Raw genomic sequence first — 13,409 nt, forward strand, 5'->3', positions numbered from 1 at the left:
CCATATAACATAATTATTCCGTATTGATTTTTGCTGGTATGGCAACATTCTCCAGTTGTCAAATTGACATTTTCGATAAAAAATTACATTGACATTTTGACAAGTTGCTGCTGCTTTTGCATTGATCAGAACCAGAATTTCTAGCAAAATGAATACCCTATTGAGGAAGGCTGCCATCCAGTACCTGAAGACGAACGCTCGTTCTTCCACCCACGCTGCTACTGCTGGAGGCCATGGAGGTGAGACTCATTTTGGAAAACAGAAAATTATGTAATCAGATAACCTAAAGGGCCTTATCTTTTGTTCACCTGCGTTTTAATAGATTATCATGTCCTATTTTACCCACCTATGCTAAATCCATACTTATTGTAACGTTACAATCACATTTCTAGCGTGGCCCTAACATCGCATTTTCTATTCTTATTTTCCTGTTGTTTACTGCAACTTGATAAATCAATACTCAAGTAGGCAGTCTATCTAATGCTACTAGAGTTCTTATTCCCCAACAAACAACTATTATATACTACCACAATTATGTTTAGCATTTTGTGTTCAGAACTGTAGTAAATTGTTTTGGTTTTATTCTTAAACATAGGATGTCATTTAACAATGAACATTGTGCAGTAAATATGTCTAGTACCATTATGTGAAATGTCTTTTTATTCCACAGTTATACTAAGTCTCCAAGATGCAGGATTATCCTAGTTTGGGCACTTTATTAACGTCAAAATTATATTAATATAGTATTAGGACTATGACTGTGAAGTTCAATAATAGATTATTATAATAATACTTTAATTTATAATAATACTTTATTTTTGCAAACAAGGAACATGCTAAGACTCTCTTTTTAAAGCATTGTCCACTTTTATTCCAACATTGTTGAACCCTGAAATAAACTCTACTATTGAATCTTAATCCAAAAATCTATGGATCAATCTTAATTTTTACAGAAGAATAAAGCTAAGAATAGTCAAAAATCTATTGTAATCTAAAGATTTTGCATTGAGATTGGTTATTTAATTCGGCAGTAGATGAACTGTGTGAGGAGTGATAATTGTAAGAAACCAGGTCTTGTGATAGCATGATGTTTGATTGTATAAAATGGAAAAAGACATTTGTGCCATTCCAATTGACTTCATTTATGGGCAGAAAGATGCTAATGTTTATGTCTCATATTATTGTTATTAAAATCTCTACTAATTTGTTTATATCTTTGATCTTTAACAGGTGGCTTCAAGCTGTGGAAGAAGATGACTTTCTTCGTTGCATTCCCCGCAGTTGGTCTTGGTATGCTCAACGCCTACCTGGCTCACCAGGAGCATGCCCATGAAGAACGCCCTGAGTTCAAACCCTATGACTTCATGCGCATTCGTTCCAAGGTATTATACCTGAATAACTGAATTTTATTAGACGGGCAATTCATACAACTTACGTATTTTGTAATAAGTTTATTACTTTTTATTAGTAACAATCTATTCATTTCTAGTGTGTCATAAGTATAAAGTATTATTTATAGCATATTTATGAAAACAAGACATTTAAATGGGAATGTGTTGTAATTGTTTTTTTTCTTATTTCAGCGTTTCCCATGGGGTGATGGCCAGAAGTCTCTCTTCCACAACCCCCATGTCAATGCTCTCCCCAGCGGCTATGAGCACTAATTTTTGTTTAATATAAAATGTTAGTGCAATCATGCAAAACTGTTAGCTTACAAATTATTCTGTATTGTGATAAGTAATTAAAGTAACATCAAAATGTGAACGTAATTTTATTTTTCCATGCGACCTGTGTTATTTGTAATGAAAGTTCGGAAGACAGAATTTCGATATGTATGTTCAGTATAATTTAAAAAATAGTTTATCATAGATAATGCGGCGTATCTGACATTTTATAAAAAAATATATGGAAAGCAGACACGTAATTATCAGTTCTGTTTTGTACGGCCTTTTTTTTTTTTTTTTTTTTCAGGGGGAAAATCATCCAATGATTTCTCTCGCCAGGGCAAGGCGAGAGGGAGTGTCAGACTCTTACTGACTAAAAACCACCCCGTTCCTACTCCTGCTTGTCGAGCCGGAGCCCCGGTAAACCCGCTAGGTAGTCCGCAGCATCAGCCCTACTGGGCCCCATCTGTGGTGGTCTGATGGCTCTATGAGGCGTATGCGGAACACAATGCGCCGCACGCACGGGTCTGGTTCTGGTCGGGCGGCGAGCTAACCTTGCTCGTCGTCCGCAGATACACTGTTTTGTACGGCCTGGTATCATATCAAACAGGCAATTCTTTCTTCTGGTTCCGAATGTAAAAAAAACTGGCTAATATCACAAGCACTTAGTTCCTACTAATTATTATTATTTCATTGTATTATTTAATTTACATGTAACTTTCGTATATAATTTAATAAAAGAATGTTTGTTTCCCTAATAAAATAAAGAAAATCTAGCTAAAATCACAAGTACTTAGTTATGATAATGTCAGTGTCAAAAAAAGGATCAATAAAATATTGACATTGACAGTTGAGAGGTGACAGTGACGTTTCGTAGTAACGTTGGGTGATGTGTACGTAAATAAATTGCGAATTCGCAATTTCAATTCACTTCTAACTAATTGGCGATATCTAAAATAATAATAAAAATGGTATAGATACTACTAGTAGTCTTTTTGCCTATTGTCTAAATATGGCGACTGCTTCAATAAGGGAATTTGGTAAAGCCTGGTGGTCGGAGATACTTAACAGAGTAATTGGAGCTGTGGTGTTTATCGACGATGCCAGTGCGGAGTGCCTGCATTACGAGGGCGGCGCGGACACCTTACTGTCTGCGGGAGCAGTTGCTGTGAAGGGTTTATCTCCATTCGAGGTACGAGGCCTTAATTTACATTATGCTATTCTTTTACCTTTGATTTATTTATTTAGTTCCTTAGATTTATGAAAACATGGGTTAAATTACATACAAAGTTTAGTTTAACACACACAGATGCTGGTAACATACCAAAAATTGGTAGATTCAGTAACAACACATGCAATTACTTACTTATACTTACTATATCAACATCACATTGTTCGTAAATTTCCACTAAAGCTATCTCTCGTTACAGTTTGCCAAGAAAGACCAGAAGAAGGCATTGTTCTTAACACAAACAACCAAAGTACAGTTGCAAACAATTGCTGAGATTGTCCGCCACAGTGACTTTACACACTGTATTCTTATATCATGCATGAGCTTGGACATGGTGTTTCTGGAAATCCATGATGACAAGGACATCAATACTGTGTTGGCTATGGGAGAGCCAATCTTAGAGGGCATGAAGTATCTTGAAATGAAACTTATTCAATGGATGGCAAAGAAGGTAAATAAGATTAGTATATTATATACAGCACCATACATATTCAGTACAGTAAAACGGGGTGAATAGATACAGAAGTGGTATGAATAAATGTTGGGAAAATATTTTAACATCTATTCACCCAAATGAACCCAAAATATAAAATTTTCTTCCAAATTAGGCTAAATTAATAAATGTATATCACATGAGTCATGGAATATATATCATATTATAATTATATCCTTGGAAGCCTAGATATTATGTTAATGTTAAATAATTTCCAATCTAATAAAATATTTTCTCTTTCAGCAAAGTTATGTAGAAGTGATACACATACCAATTTTTACTATCTCTCTAACTAATGTGGTGTTTGTCACTCCTCCGTTCCGTGACTTGCAAACATTCTTCCTTGGAGAATTGAAGTCAGATAATGCAACCGTTGACATCAATAATTTGTCTAAACAAGAGAGGAATGAAGCAAGGAGGTTTGCAGCCAGCTTAAATAACATGTTGGATTCAATGAACTTAAAGGAGGATGTATATTACATTGGTTCTTATTCTGCTATCATTGGAGGCATTTTGGAGCATTATCCCATATCTATACAACGGCGAAAGGTATGTTAGAGTGTTAATAGGTGTGTTTGATTGTATTTAGAAGATTAAACTTGTATTGATGTATACAGATACTAAACATTGTCAAGTAGTCACAAGACTGATACAAACTGTCAAGTTACTTTACTGAAATTTTTACTTTATTACAAAACAATAAAACTGGGTCCTCAGAACGAGTTTGCATTACGTTCAATGAGTTCGAAACCAGAGTGCATTCGGCACTCAGATTGGTTGGTTTATTCAAGCCAACCAATCAGAGTGCCAACACTCTCTTTTCGAATTCGTTAAATAAACTCTTATGAGAACTCCTAGTAGGGGTACTGAAATTAATGGGTATGGTGTTAGGGTTTTAAATGACTTAAGCCAATTGCTTCGCCTTTCCTATAAAAGCACATTTTCTGAAAAGGGAAAATTAGGTAGAAAATGCTAACAGCTCTTTCTTCTTTCAGAACTGCCTGCACCCTGCATCGCTGATACTTATAGATCGCACAATGGACTTGTGTAGTGTGACGAGTCATGGCACTGAGTCTGTTCTGGACAAAATCATGGCAGCATTGCCCAGGTTTCCAGGACATTGCACTGACGTCGCTGTTGATATGTCACCTCTTTGTGAGGCTAATGTGTAAGTCAAGTAGTTTATGTGTAGTTCAGTAGTAAATAAGATAACACATTCTCTTACAAATTTTCTACTTTAGAAAAACTTAGAGGAATTCTTTATACCCCATTCACCATTCAGACAAAGTAATTGTCAGCATGAAGCTTTTCGTAATCACTTCCACATCCAATCGACCTTGATATAGACTGCTCGGTTGGTGCTTGGGCGACCAGGTGTCGCGCATTTAACGCGACTTTTACATTAACAAGAAAATTTCCATTTCCAGGTTTAACCACCCAGATGACATACAACTCAGTCCCGGTTGTCTCTACCATTCGGATGACGAATCATGCATCCAAACTTTCGAGTACATGATCAATAAGTCCCAGAAGGAAGTCATGTTCGATCTCTACAACAAGTTGACTAAGATTGACATTCAGAAGTCACCAAGTCCCAAGTCCCTGTTGAAAGTCACACCACAAAGTCTTGAAAAGATTGCGACAGCGACTAAAGGTAAAGTGGTTTTTTTATGGAATAAGCCAGTAAACGAGCAGATGGATCACCTGATGGTAAGCAGTCACCGCCGACACCCCAAACACCAAAGGCGTTACAAGTGCGTTGCCGGCCTTTTGGGGGTTAGGAATTTAAGGGTTGTTGGGCCTCCGGTAACCTCACTCACACAATACAAGCGTTGTTTCACATCCGTTTTCTGTAAGGCCGTAGTATCACTCCGGATGATCCAGCCCATTCGTGCCGAAGCATGGCTTTCTCACACTTTTCATTAGCTCGGATTAAGTTTCTATTCTGTTAATTTACTTCTCCCACTGTAATATAAATTAATTTACGATAATAACTGATTGCTGACTCCACCAAACGCATTTTTTAATCCATTTTAATGTTGCCAATGCCAAACTAAAAAAACCACTGCTAAAAGAAACAACCACGTCATTGTAAACATATAAACAAAGTAACGTTTAACAACTCAATATTATAATATTGCAGGAAATTACGAGGTGATTAGCAAACATCTAGGCGTTCTGCAGCAATCCTTGGCGGTAGTACAAACCCTGAAGTCTCCTAAACGGGTGCAGCATGAACTACTGATGAGCTTGGAGAAGCAGGTACACCAGAACCTTGCTACCAGTCGGGAGTCCACTAGCGTCCTTAATCAGGTACAATATCTTATACTATTTTAACTTATTATTTCCTTCTATGTCTACACTTGCTATGGGTGTTATAAGTCTACTAAAGGAATACATTTATATAACTACTTAACCCGGCAAACGTTGTTATGCCTTATAAATTATTTCGACAAATAATAAAAAAAATTGAGAGTGAATAATCCTTATTACTTAGAGATATGGAAAATAGATAGTAGGCGATTCTCAGACCTACTGAATATACATGTAAAATTTGGTAAAAATTGGTAGAGTATGGTAACTAACATTGTGATATGGAAATTTTATGTATTAGATATTTGGCATTATGTTTAAAACGAAAATATTACAGTTGGGATTAATAACACTTTAATGACAGTATGCATTTTCATTTTACAGATCTGTCATCTAATAAAAAATCGCAAAGAAAAGGATATTCCTTTAGAGAACCTGTTAGCGCTACTGATGCACATATATGCTGTGAGGGACATAGAGGTGCAATTCCCCGCAGACCATGAACAACAGCTCGTTAAGACGTTAAGTGTTGCGTTGTTTGAAGACAAGAACAGTTTGTACAAAGATACTTCTATTATCATGTCTCCTGAGGACTGCGAAGCTAGGGCCAGTTGTATACTGATGCAGCTACGGAAAATTACTTCTATGAGAGGCGTTTTTCACAAGTGAGTATATTTCTTGCTTACTAAAGAATGCATGTTTCTTGTATAATTCACATAGCTGTATATTTTAATCGATCTAGTAGTTATTTATTGTAGAAATGTTATTAAGTTTGTGTTCCTTAAATTCTGACTTCAATATTTACAGATATAACTCCATATTGAAGCCATGTGAGACAGGTGTGGGTCATGAGTACCGTAGCGCTGTGCAACAGTTAGTCGAAGATATGGTGAACACAGACAAACCTGATCTCGGCGACCTAGACCAGTACAGAAGCGATAAATTAAAAACATTGTTGCGCAGTGGGCTTGGGTAAGTAATTTTATATTTAAGTACACCGCCATCTAGCGTCTAGTAGCAGATTTGTTTTAAAAAGCGCCATCTAGTGACGAGCAGTAGAATTAATATCTTTTTATATTTTTTTCAGAATGTTAACAAATAGAAAAGTAAAGACAAGACATCCTCTGGATAATCCTACAATAATCATTTTTGTGATCGGCGGGATTACGGCCGAGGAATGTAAGCGTTTGCATCGAAGTGTGATTACTAGCGGTGTTGATAATACCGTTCTGATCGGAGCTACGAAGTTGGTCACTCCAGTCGAAGCGATGAGGGATATACTACCGTTATAGCAGAAGCCTAAACCTGAACGAAGTCCATCACATTCATTTATTTGAAGTGCTGGTCTCATTCAGGTTAACCACGACTAGTTATTATGAACTGTGAATGTGAACTGAACAATGAGTTAATATGATCACAATCTATTTTAAAATATCTTTGCTTTTAATATAATGATTCGTGTACTGAAGTCTGTTAAGCGTTTCGGTGACCAAATATTGTTCCACTCAAAAGTAAACTAAGTTATTTCCACCTTATCTAAGAATGGCTTTTGATAAATAGGCTTATGTATGTATTCAATACAATGTCGTACTTATATAAATAAATATAATTATTAACGATGATATTAACCATGCCAAATTATGTTTCTTTCTGTTGTATCTATAGTGATGGCTATGAATAAATAAATGCGTTATAAGAAAACTCACGGAAAGTTAATGTCATACTTTAATATTCCTATATAGGTGTAATTAAATATTATTCTCCACATATTCCTTACAAATGATTCCATGTAATTAATAAATGTTGTATTTTATAATAACTATCGTGAGACGTACTAAATTAACTAAAAATCACGTCTTACGTAAATGAATGGAGAAAAGCTCTACTAGTTTCTAGTCACAGAGAGACTACTAGCTACTACAGTAGACGTCACCTCGTCTGGGCACGCAGCTCATGATGAAGAGTCGTTCTGAGACTCACAACTAGAATAACTTTTCTCTATTAATTTACGCGAGTAAACGTGATGTTTAGTCAATAAATCTAATATTAAATATAATCGGTGTAAAATTATTTGCTTCTCCAATTAACTGAGTAAATTGTATAGTAATAAATGTCTGGTAGCAATGTTTATTATATTCGTAGTTATTAAAATCTGGTATTTTACATCACACATAGATAGGCGTCTTTTTAAAATTGTAATGTCTCAAACAAATTTCAAGATTTCCATGTAGTTAACCTTCTATAAAAACTATTTAGAAATTAAAGGAACATATCTGTCGAATGCATGTAAGTAATTTATTAAGAACAAAAAAAAAAACCTAGGTAGTAAAGAAATTAATGCAATTTACTGTTTTTGTTTTATTTTTATTTTCGAGTTTTTATTTTGCAAGGCATTGGCATAGAATAAGGTGGTTTGGTGCTAAAGATTTTTCGTTGTTTTTATATTTATTTGTTGTTCTGTTGTCTGCTATGTAAAGTTATTATAATATAATGTAACTGTAAGCTTAAAGCAATGCAATTACAATGCAATATAAATGATACAATTATTATTGAATTTCTTGTTTTATTTTTCTCCTCTTCATCCTCTTTATGGTTTACTAGCTAATCCCCTGCAGTATCACCTGCTCTGCTCGGCTCTTATTAATCGTAATAGGAGCCGAGCTATAGCTTTCCTCGATAAATGGACTGTCCAAGACAAAAATAATTATTCAATTAGAACCAGTCGTTTCGGAGATTAGCGCGTTCAAACAAACAATCTTCAGGAAACTAGTCACAAAGATCACGACTAAAATTAATAAAAAAAGGAAAGGTTTAAAATAAAACAATATAAAAACACTTAGGTAAAAGTTTATTTTGCAAACACTATTGTGACCATTTATTTAACTAAGTAGTCAGTTCATTCCCATTTCAGACAGACAATACTATTCCAATACAATTATACAAATTGGATGCCGAAATAAGAACAAATAAGTACCTACCTAGGTATTTGATAACATAACAGCTATGTTTTTTATGGAATGTAGTTTAACATGAAATGTTTTAGGTACAGTAATACAAAATTATTAACTGGCAGTAATAAATGCATGGATAAGGAATAAAAACACATAAATATTATTATAAATAACAGAAATTAGTCTAGTTTTGTGCACACAAGAGAGAATAATCAACTTGCTCTCTATTACATTACACTCATTCTTTTTCGCAACGTACAAAATGATCTTCAATTCTGGAAAAACGGTGTAGTTTGCAACTAAAGATTTACTTTTAGTTGGTTTGTAATTGTGTTTGTAGGTGAAGGTTCTTTATTGTAATATTTTCCATTATTATTGTTAGGTACCAAAATAATAAAAAAATAAATTCTGCTTCTTGGCTTATTTGGGGTATAAATTAGGTATTGTAATGATTGTAACTAATAAAATAGAAAATGTCTAGGAACTTAATAAAATACATATTTTTAAACACTGTATCTCTGTATTTTTTTATTTAATTTAATGTTATAATAGGTATACTCATTAAGTATCTAGCCCATTTATTTCAAAATTATTGTTCTCAATCAGCCAATATGTTTTAATTTGATTTGTAAAAATGATTTGTGATGATTTATTGAATTCAATTTGCCGCCATTTTGGAAATCGTAGACAACAGTATATTTTTTTTAGGAAGACGGCCATATTTCATATCCTACCTAGACTATCGTTTATTTATCACATTTTTTTCTTGTAGATAATATTTTTCCTAATGCCTACTATTATTGTATCGCCAATTACGTTTCTACTTCGAGCCTACTCGAGTAATTTAAAACATTAAATTATAAACAAGCTAAAGAATTAAATTTATGGACTGTGATTGGCGGGTCAAGCTCCTAAAATTTCTTGAATGAACCAATAACAGTTTCTTTTTTCTCTGCACTTGTCACACACATAATATTATAAAAGTTGAAATGAGAGCACGTTTCGTGTTTTATTGAGCCAGCAAACGTTAACGAAATTTTTAATTTTTTTGGAGTGTAATTTACAACATATCGTTGCCCTGTATGTATAATCGACTTTATTATATCTATGTATTGAGTCCAGTATCATTATTATTAACCACTTTTAACGAAAAATGCTCTCATATCGACAGAAACGCGCTCGTATCCTTACAAACTTACATTACTAACAGATTCATTTGAAAGTTCCATTCATGACATAAAGATAGCAATACTTAGAGTGTAGTTAGGCACAGGAGTTCAGTCCATGCCAGCAACGTCGCCACCCTTCCTGAAGTCCGCATTGGCGTAGATAGCAGTTCTATTTCTATAGAGCGCGCAGATTATTGAGCCCCGACTGCGGTACCGAACCATCCCGTGGCCTTTTGCCCGAAGACCCTTCACTATGTCCTGTGAAAATAAATAACAAAAAGGTCAGAAAAAAATCGCAACTCAGAAGAAAATTACCTTATTGAGGTAAGTTATTTCGAATGCCAATAAGTACCTCAGTAACTCCAAATTCGTATTCCACGTGCATCGGGGTGATCTGATGATGTATCCTAGCCTCGTCCACAGCTTCCTTTATTGTCTGGTCGAACCAGAGTTTGCGTATTGTCACCTGGTAAACAAACGTTACAAAATTACACACCAGAAGTGATCTAATGTAGTGTAAACAAGACTAAATGCGCTGTAGGTACCAGCTGCAAAATCTTGCACTTAGTTTACGCTTAATTTTTTCAAGTGGTGACTACAAATCGACGCTGGTAGCCTATTTTTTAGCTTTAGGTAGACCAAAAGTTTAATCAGAGTCACGGAGAAGCCTATGGACAGCAACATGCATGCATAAAATTCTAGTACGTAGCAGGTTGTCGTTCGGCGCAGCGGACTGTGCAAGTGTTAGCTTTTTGTTCAGCAGTGGCTAAGTATGTTCTAGTTTATAATAATTCAAATATTGTTCTATTATCAGTACTTACCAAAGCCACAGCAGTAGTAATTTTAGTGCCTCCAGAAGCACCGATCACCAGTTTAGCATTGCCACTGCTATCCACAATGATACTGGGACTCATTGAAGACATGGGCCGCTTGTGTGGAGCGATGAAGTTCGCTGGGGACGGCTTCAATCCGAAGAAGTTGGTGATGCCAGGAGATGAGAAGTCGTCCATCACGTTGTTCATTACTATACCGGTTTTGAGGGTCGAGAAACCAGCACCGTAGCTGTAAGAATAAAGAATATTAAGTAATAAGAATAAAATTGTGGTGTAGGTCTTAAGTGGAGAAGGCCTATGTTTGACCTTACACTCATATCTACCAGGGAACCAGTTACCATCAGACCACCACAGATGGGGCCCAGTAGGGCAAATGCCTGATCTGGAGCTGCGGACTACCTAGCGGGTTTACCGGGGCTCCGCCTCGAAAAGCAGGAGTAGGAACGGGGTGATTTTTAGTCAGTAAGAGTCTGACACCCCCTCCTGCCTCGCCCAAGGCAGGAGAAGTCATTGGATGATTTTCGCCATTCAAAAAAAAAGGGAACCAGTTAGGCCGAAAGCCGTCTAAATAAATTGGTGAAAACAAGTGTACTTACTAAAAGTTGATAGAACTGGTGACCGAGACGGCATCACCATTGCCTGCAATGATGGATATGTGAGCGGTCCCAGCATCAGGCTGGTTGTAAGTCTCCGCTCCGTAGGTGGCAGTGTCATTGCTGGTGGACGTGTCGTTGATGCGGAGCCGGACCTCCGCGCCGTACTCCGGGGTTGTCACGTTGCGAATGAGCTGAGAAATTAATCTATTATGAGTGAAAAGCGTTTACGCCGTTTCCAACTAAGAACCATCGAGACTACTGTGATTTTAATGAATCTTGGTATTCATACGCAATATATCAAGGGGTAAAAGTTTAGAATATTTTTAGAAAAAGATTTACATAGACAGAGGGACAATTTTACGTTTACATACAAACTTAAAATCATCAATAGTGACTTAGTTACTGCTTACTTAGAGAATATTATTTACCCTTGCTTAAGTATGTATTTTATATTCGATTGTGTTCGTATCCATTGAAAACGTAAGATCATTAAAATGTATCTTCTATACACAATATAACCTAACAAAGGAACAGCTGAATCTACGTCGTTTGTATTATGATATCAATCTAAAGGCAAAAAGGTCAAAGTTAATAAATAATAACGCAAAATGATTCTCTAATATTTGCCTGAATAATACCTAAAGCATTATTATTCAATGATTACTTATTCTGTGTTATTATTGTCAAACTGATTACAAATTAGTTACGTATCATTTCCGCATTAGTCTAGCAATTATAATATTATTAAATTATTACATATACTCTGTATTTTTCCTATTCAGTGATTTTTCTGACGCAATTTATGAAGTCCAGTAAAACCTTTAACTATTTAAATTGCAAATTAAAAGCTATATATTTTGTATTTAAATAGGCACATAATTAACCATCGTTTTCCTACAAGTAAAATACTTGAGACATTCGTTTAAACTCTGACCCAGCAATGTGCAATAATGTTTATGGTCACTAATTTGAAAATTAATTAAAGGAGTTGTTTAACGACCTAAAACAACTGATACATCATCAACAGCTTATATGTGGCCACTGCTAGCCACCAAAGGCCACTTCTCAGACGGAAGTTTGAGCATTAATCACCACGCTTACTCAATGCGGGTTAATATACAACAAAACAACTGATACAATAGTACAACTTATTATAGGGATACCTTAAGTATCATTATTTTCATACCCGCCTAACCTTTCAGGATGGGAGGAGGGGGGCACACGGCGAAACATAATGCAAGCGTTACTTCACGCCGGTTTTCTAAAAGACCGTATTACTTCGATCAATCCGGCCCATTCATGCTGAAGCATGACTCTCTGACGTGTCGAGTCCTAAATCGATATCCAAGATCGCTTACCTCACTCAAATCCAAAAAGTCGCTATCTCCTAGCTTCGTTCTGGTCGCGTACGCGTACTTGAATGCTTCTATGATCCTGTGGTAGGTGAGGATCTTGTCTTCCGTGGAGTTGATGCTGGCTGCAGTGAAGTTGTAGCCGCTGAGGATGTTCAGTATGTTCACCAGGATAGCCCCGCTGCTGGGAGGGGGCGGGGAGTAGAAAGTGTCTCCATTGCTCAGCGGAACCGCTATGGGTTCCGTGATTTTCGCCCTGAAAAGGAAATGGAAGTGTTAAAGCATTTTTTAAAGGGGGTATTGTTTTTTAATGTCTTCGTAGCATAATTATTACAAACACAATTTTTACATAAACGGTACCGGATCAACATCAATGGTTTTAGTATAAATAGTAGTTTTTAGTAGCTTTATATATTAAGGGGGAAAACCATCCAATAACTTCTCCCACCTTGGGCAAAGCGAGAGGGAGTGTCAGACTCTTACTGACTTAAAACCAACCCCGTTCCTACTCCTGCTTTTCGAGCCGGAGTCCCGGTAAACCCGTTAGGTAGTCCGCGGCTCCGGAGTTTCCAGTGGCATGGAATTTCGATAAGGGTTAGAATGTATCTCCAGAGATTGGTATGAGATATAAATTCACAGTTATTGAACTAACTAGGTAAATTAGGTACATCGACGCTTTTGTAAAATACTTGCTAACAAGGAGATCGCTACATTCTAGACTTTGTGTCAACTTAGAGTCGCTAATAGCCAGGCTAGGCAAGTTCGTGCATTCTAAGGTCATTGACACGTACCTAATGTGAAAAGCGC

At 36.1% G+C, this 13,409-nt stretch overlaps 3 protein-coding genes across 5 annotated transcripts in view; 2 read left to right on the forward strand and 1 right to left on the reverse strand.

Moving 5' to 3' along the window:
• The first annotated feature begins 60 nt into the window (after positions 1 to 60).
• Positions 61 to 1,764, forward strand: LOC118269158 (cytochrome c oxidase subunit 6A, mitochondrial). The gene is made up of 3 exons (XM_035584112.2): positions 61 to 239; positions 1,231 to 1,382; positions 1,584 to 1,764. The coding sequence occupies exons 1-3, from the start codon at positions 149 to 151 to the stop codon at positions 1,662 to 1,664; spliced, it is 324 nt and encodes a 107-aa protein (XP_035440005.1). The 5' UTR covers positions 61 to 148; the 3' UTR covers positions 1,665 to 1,764.
• A 755-nt stretch (positions 1,765 to 2,519) lies between these two features.
• LOC118269357 (sec1 family domain-containing protein 2-like) lies at positions 2,520 to 8,255 on the forward strand. Its single transcript, XM_035584425.2, has 9 exons — positions 2,520 to 2,856; positions 3,095 to 3,346; positions 3,632 to 3,937; positions 4,384 to 4,556; positions 4,816 to 5,042; positions 5,532 to 5,701; positions 6,086 to 6,366; positions 6,509 to 6,673; positions 6,789 to 8,255. Exons 1-9 carry the CDS (start codon positions 2,677 to 2,679, stop codon positions 6,991 to 6,993), a joined length of 1,959 nt encoding a protein of 652 aa, XP_035440318.2. The 5' UTR covers positions 2,520 to 2,676; the 3' UTR covers positions 6,994 to 8,255.
• Positions 8,256 to 8,532: 277 nt separating this feature from the next.
• Positions 8,533 to 13,409, reverse strand: part of LOC118268807 (glutathione hydrolase 1 proenzyme) — a 59,105-nt gene continuing 54,228 nt past the window's right edge. For all 3 annotated transcript variants that reach the window (XM_050701388.1, XM_035583478.2, XM_035583477.2), the window contains 5 exons: positions 12,609 to 12,858; positions 11,251 to 11,441; positions 10,643 to 10,883; positions 10,174 to 10,287; positions 8,533 to 10,079 (listed from right to left, as the gene is read on the reverse strand). In XM_050701388.1, coding sequence (XP_050557345.1) covers positions 9,930 to 10,079; positions 10,174 to 10,287; positions 10,643 to 10,883; positions 11,251 to 11,441; positions 12,609 to 12,858 — 946 coding nt within the window. In that variant the 3' untranslated portion in view covers positions 8,533 to 9,929. The remainder of the gene's footprint in view (positions 10,080 to 10,173; positions 10,288 to 10,642; positions 10,884 to 11,250; positions 11,442 to 12,608; positions 12,859 to 13,409) is intronic.

This window comes from Spodoptera frugiperda, chromosome 2, assembly GCF_023101765.2.
Source record: "Spodoptera frugiperda isolate SF20-4 chromosome 2, AGI-APGP_CSIRO_Sfru_2.0, whole genome shotgun sequence".
Classification (NCBI taxonomy): domain Eukaryota; kingdom Metazoa; phylum Arthropoda; class Insecta; order Lepidoptera; family Noctuidae; genus Spodoptera; species Spodoptera frugiperda.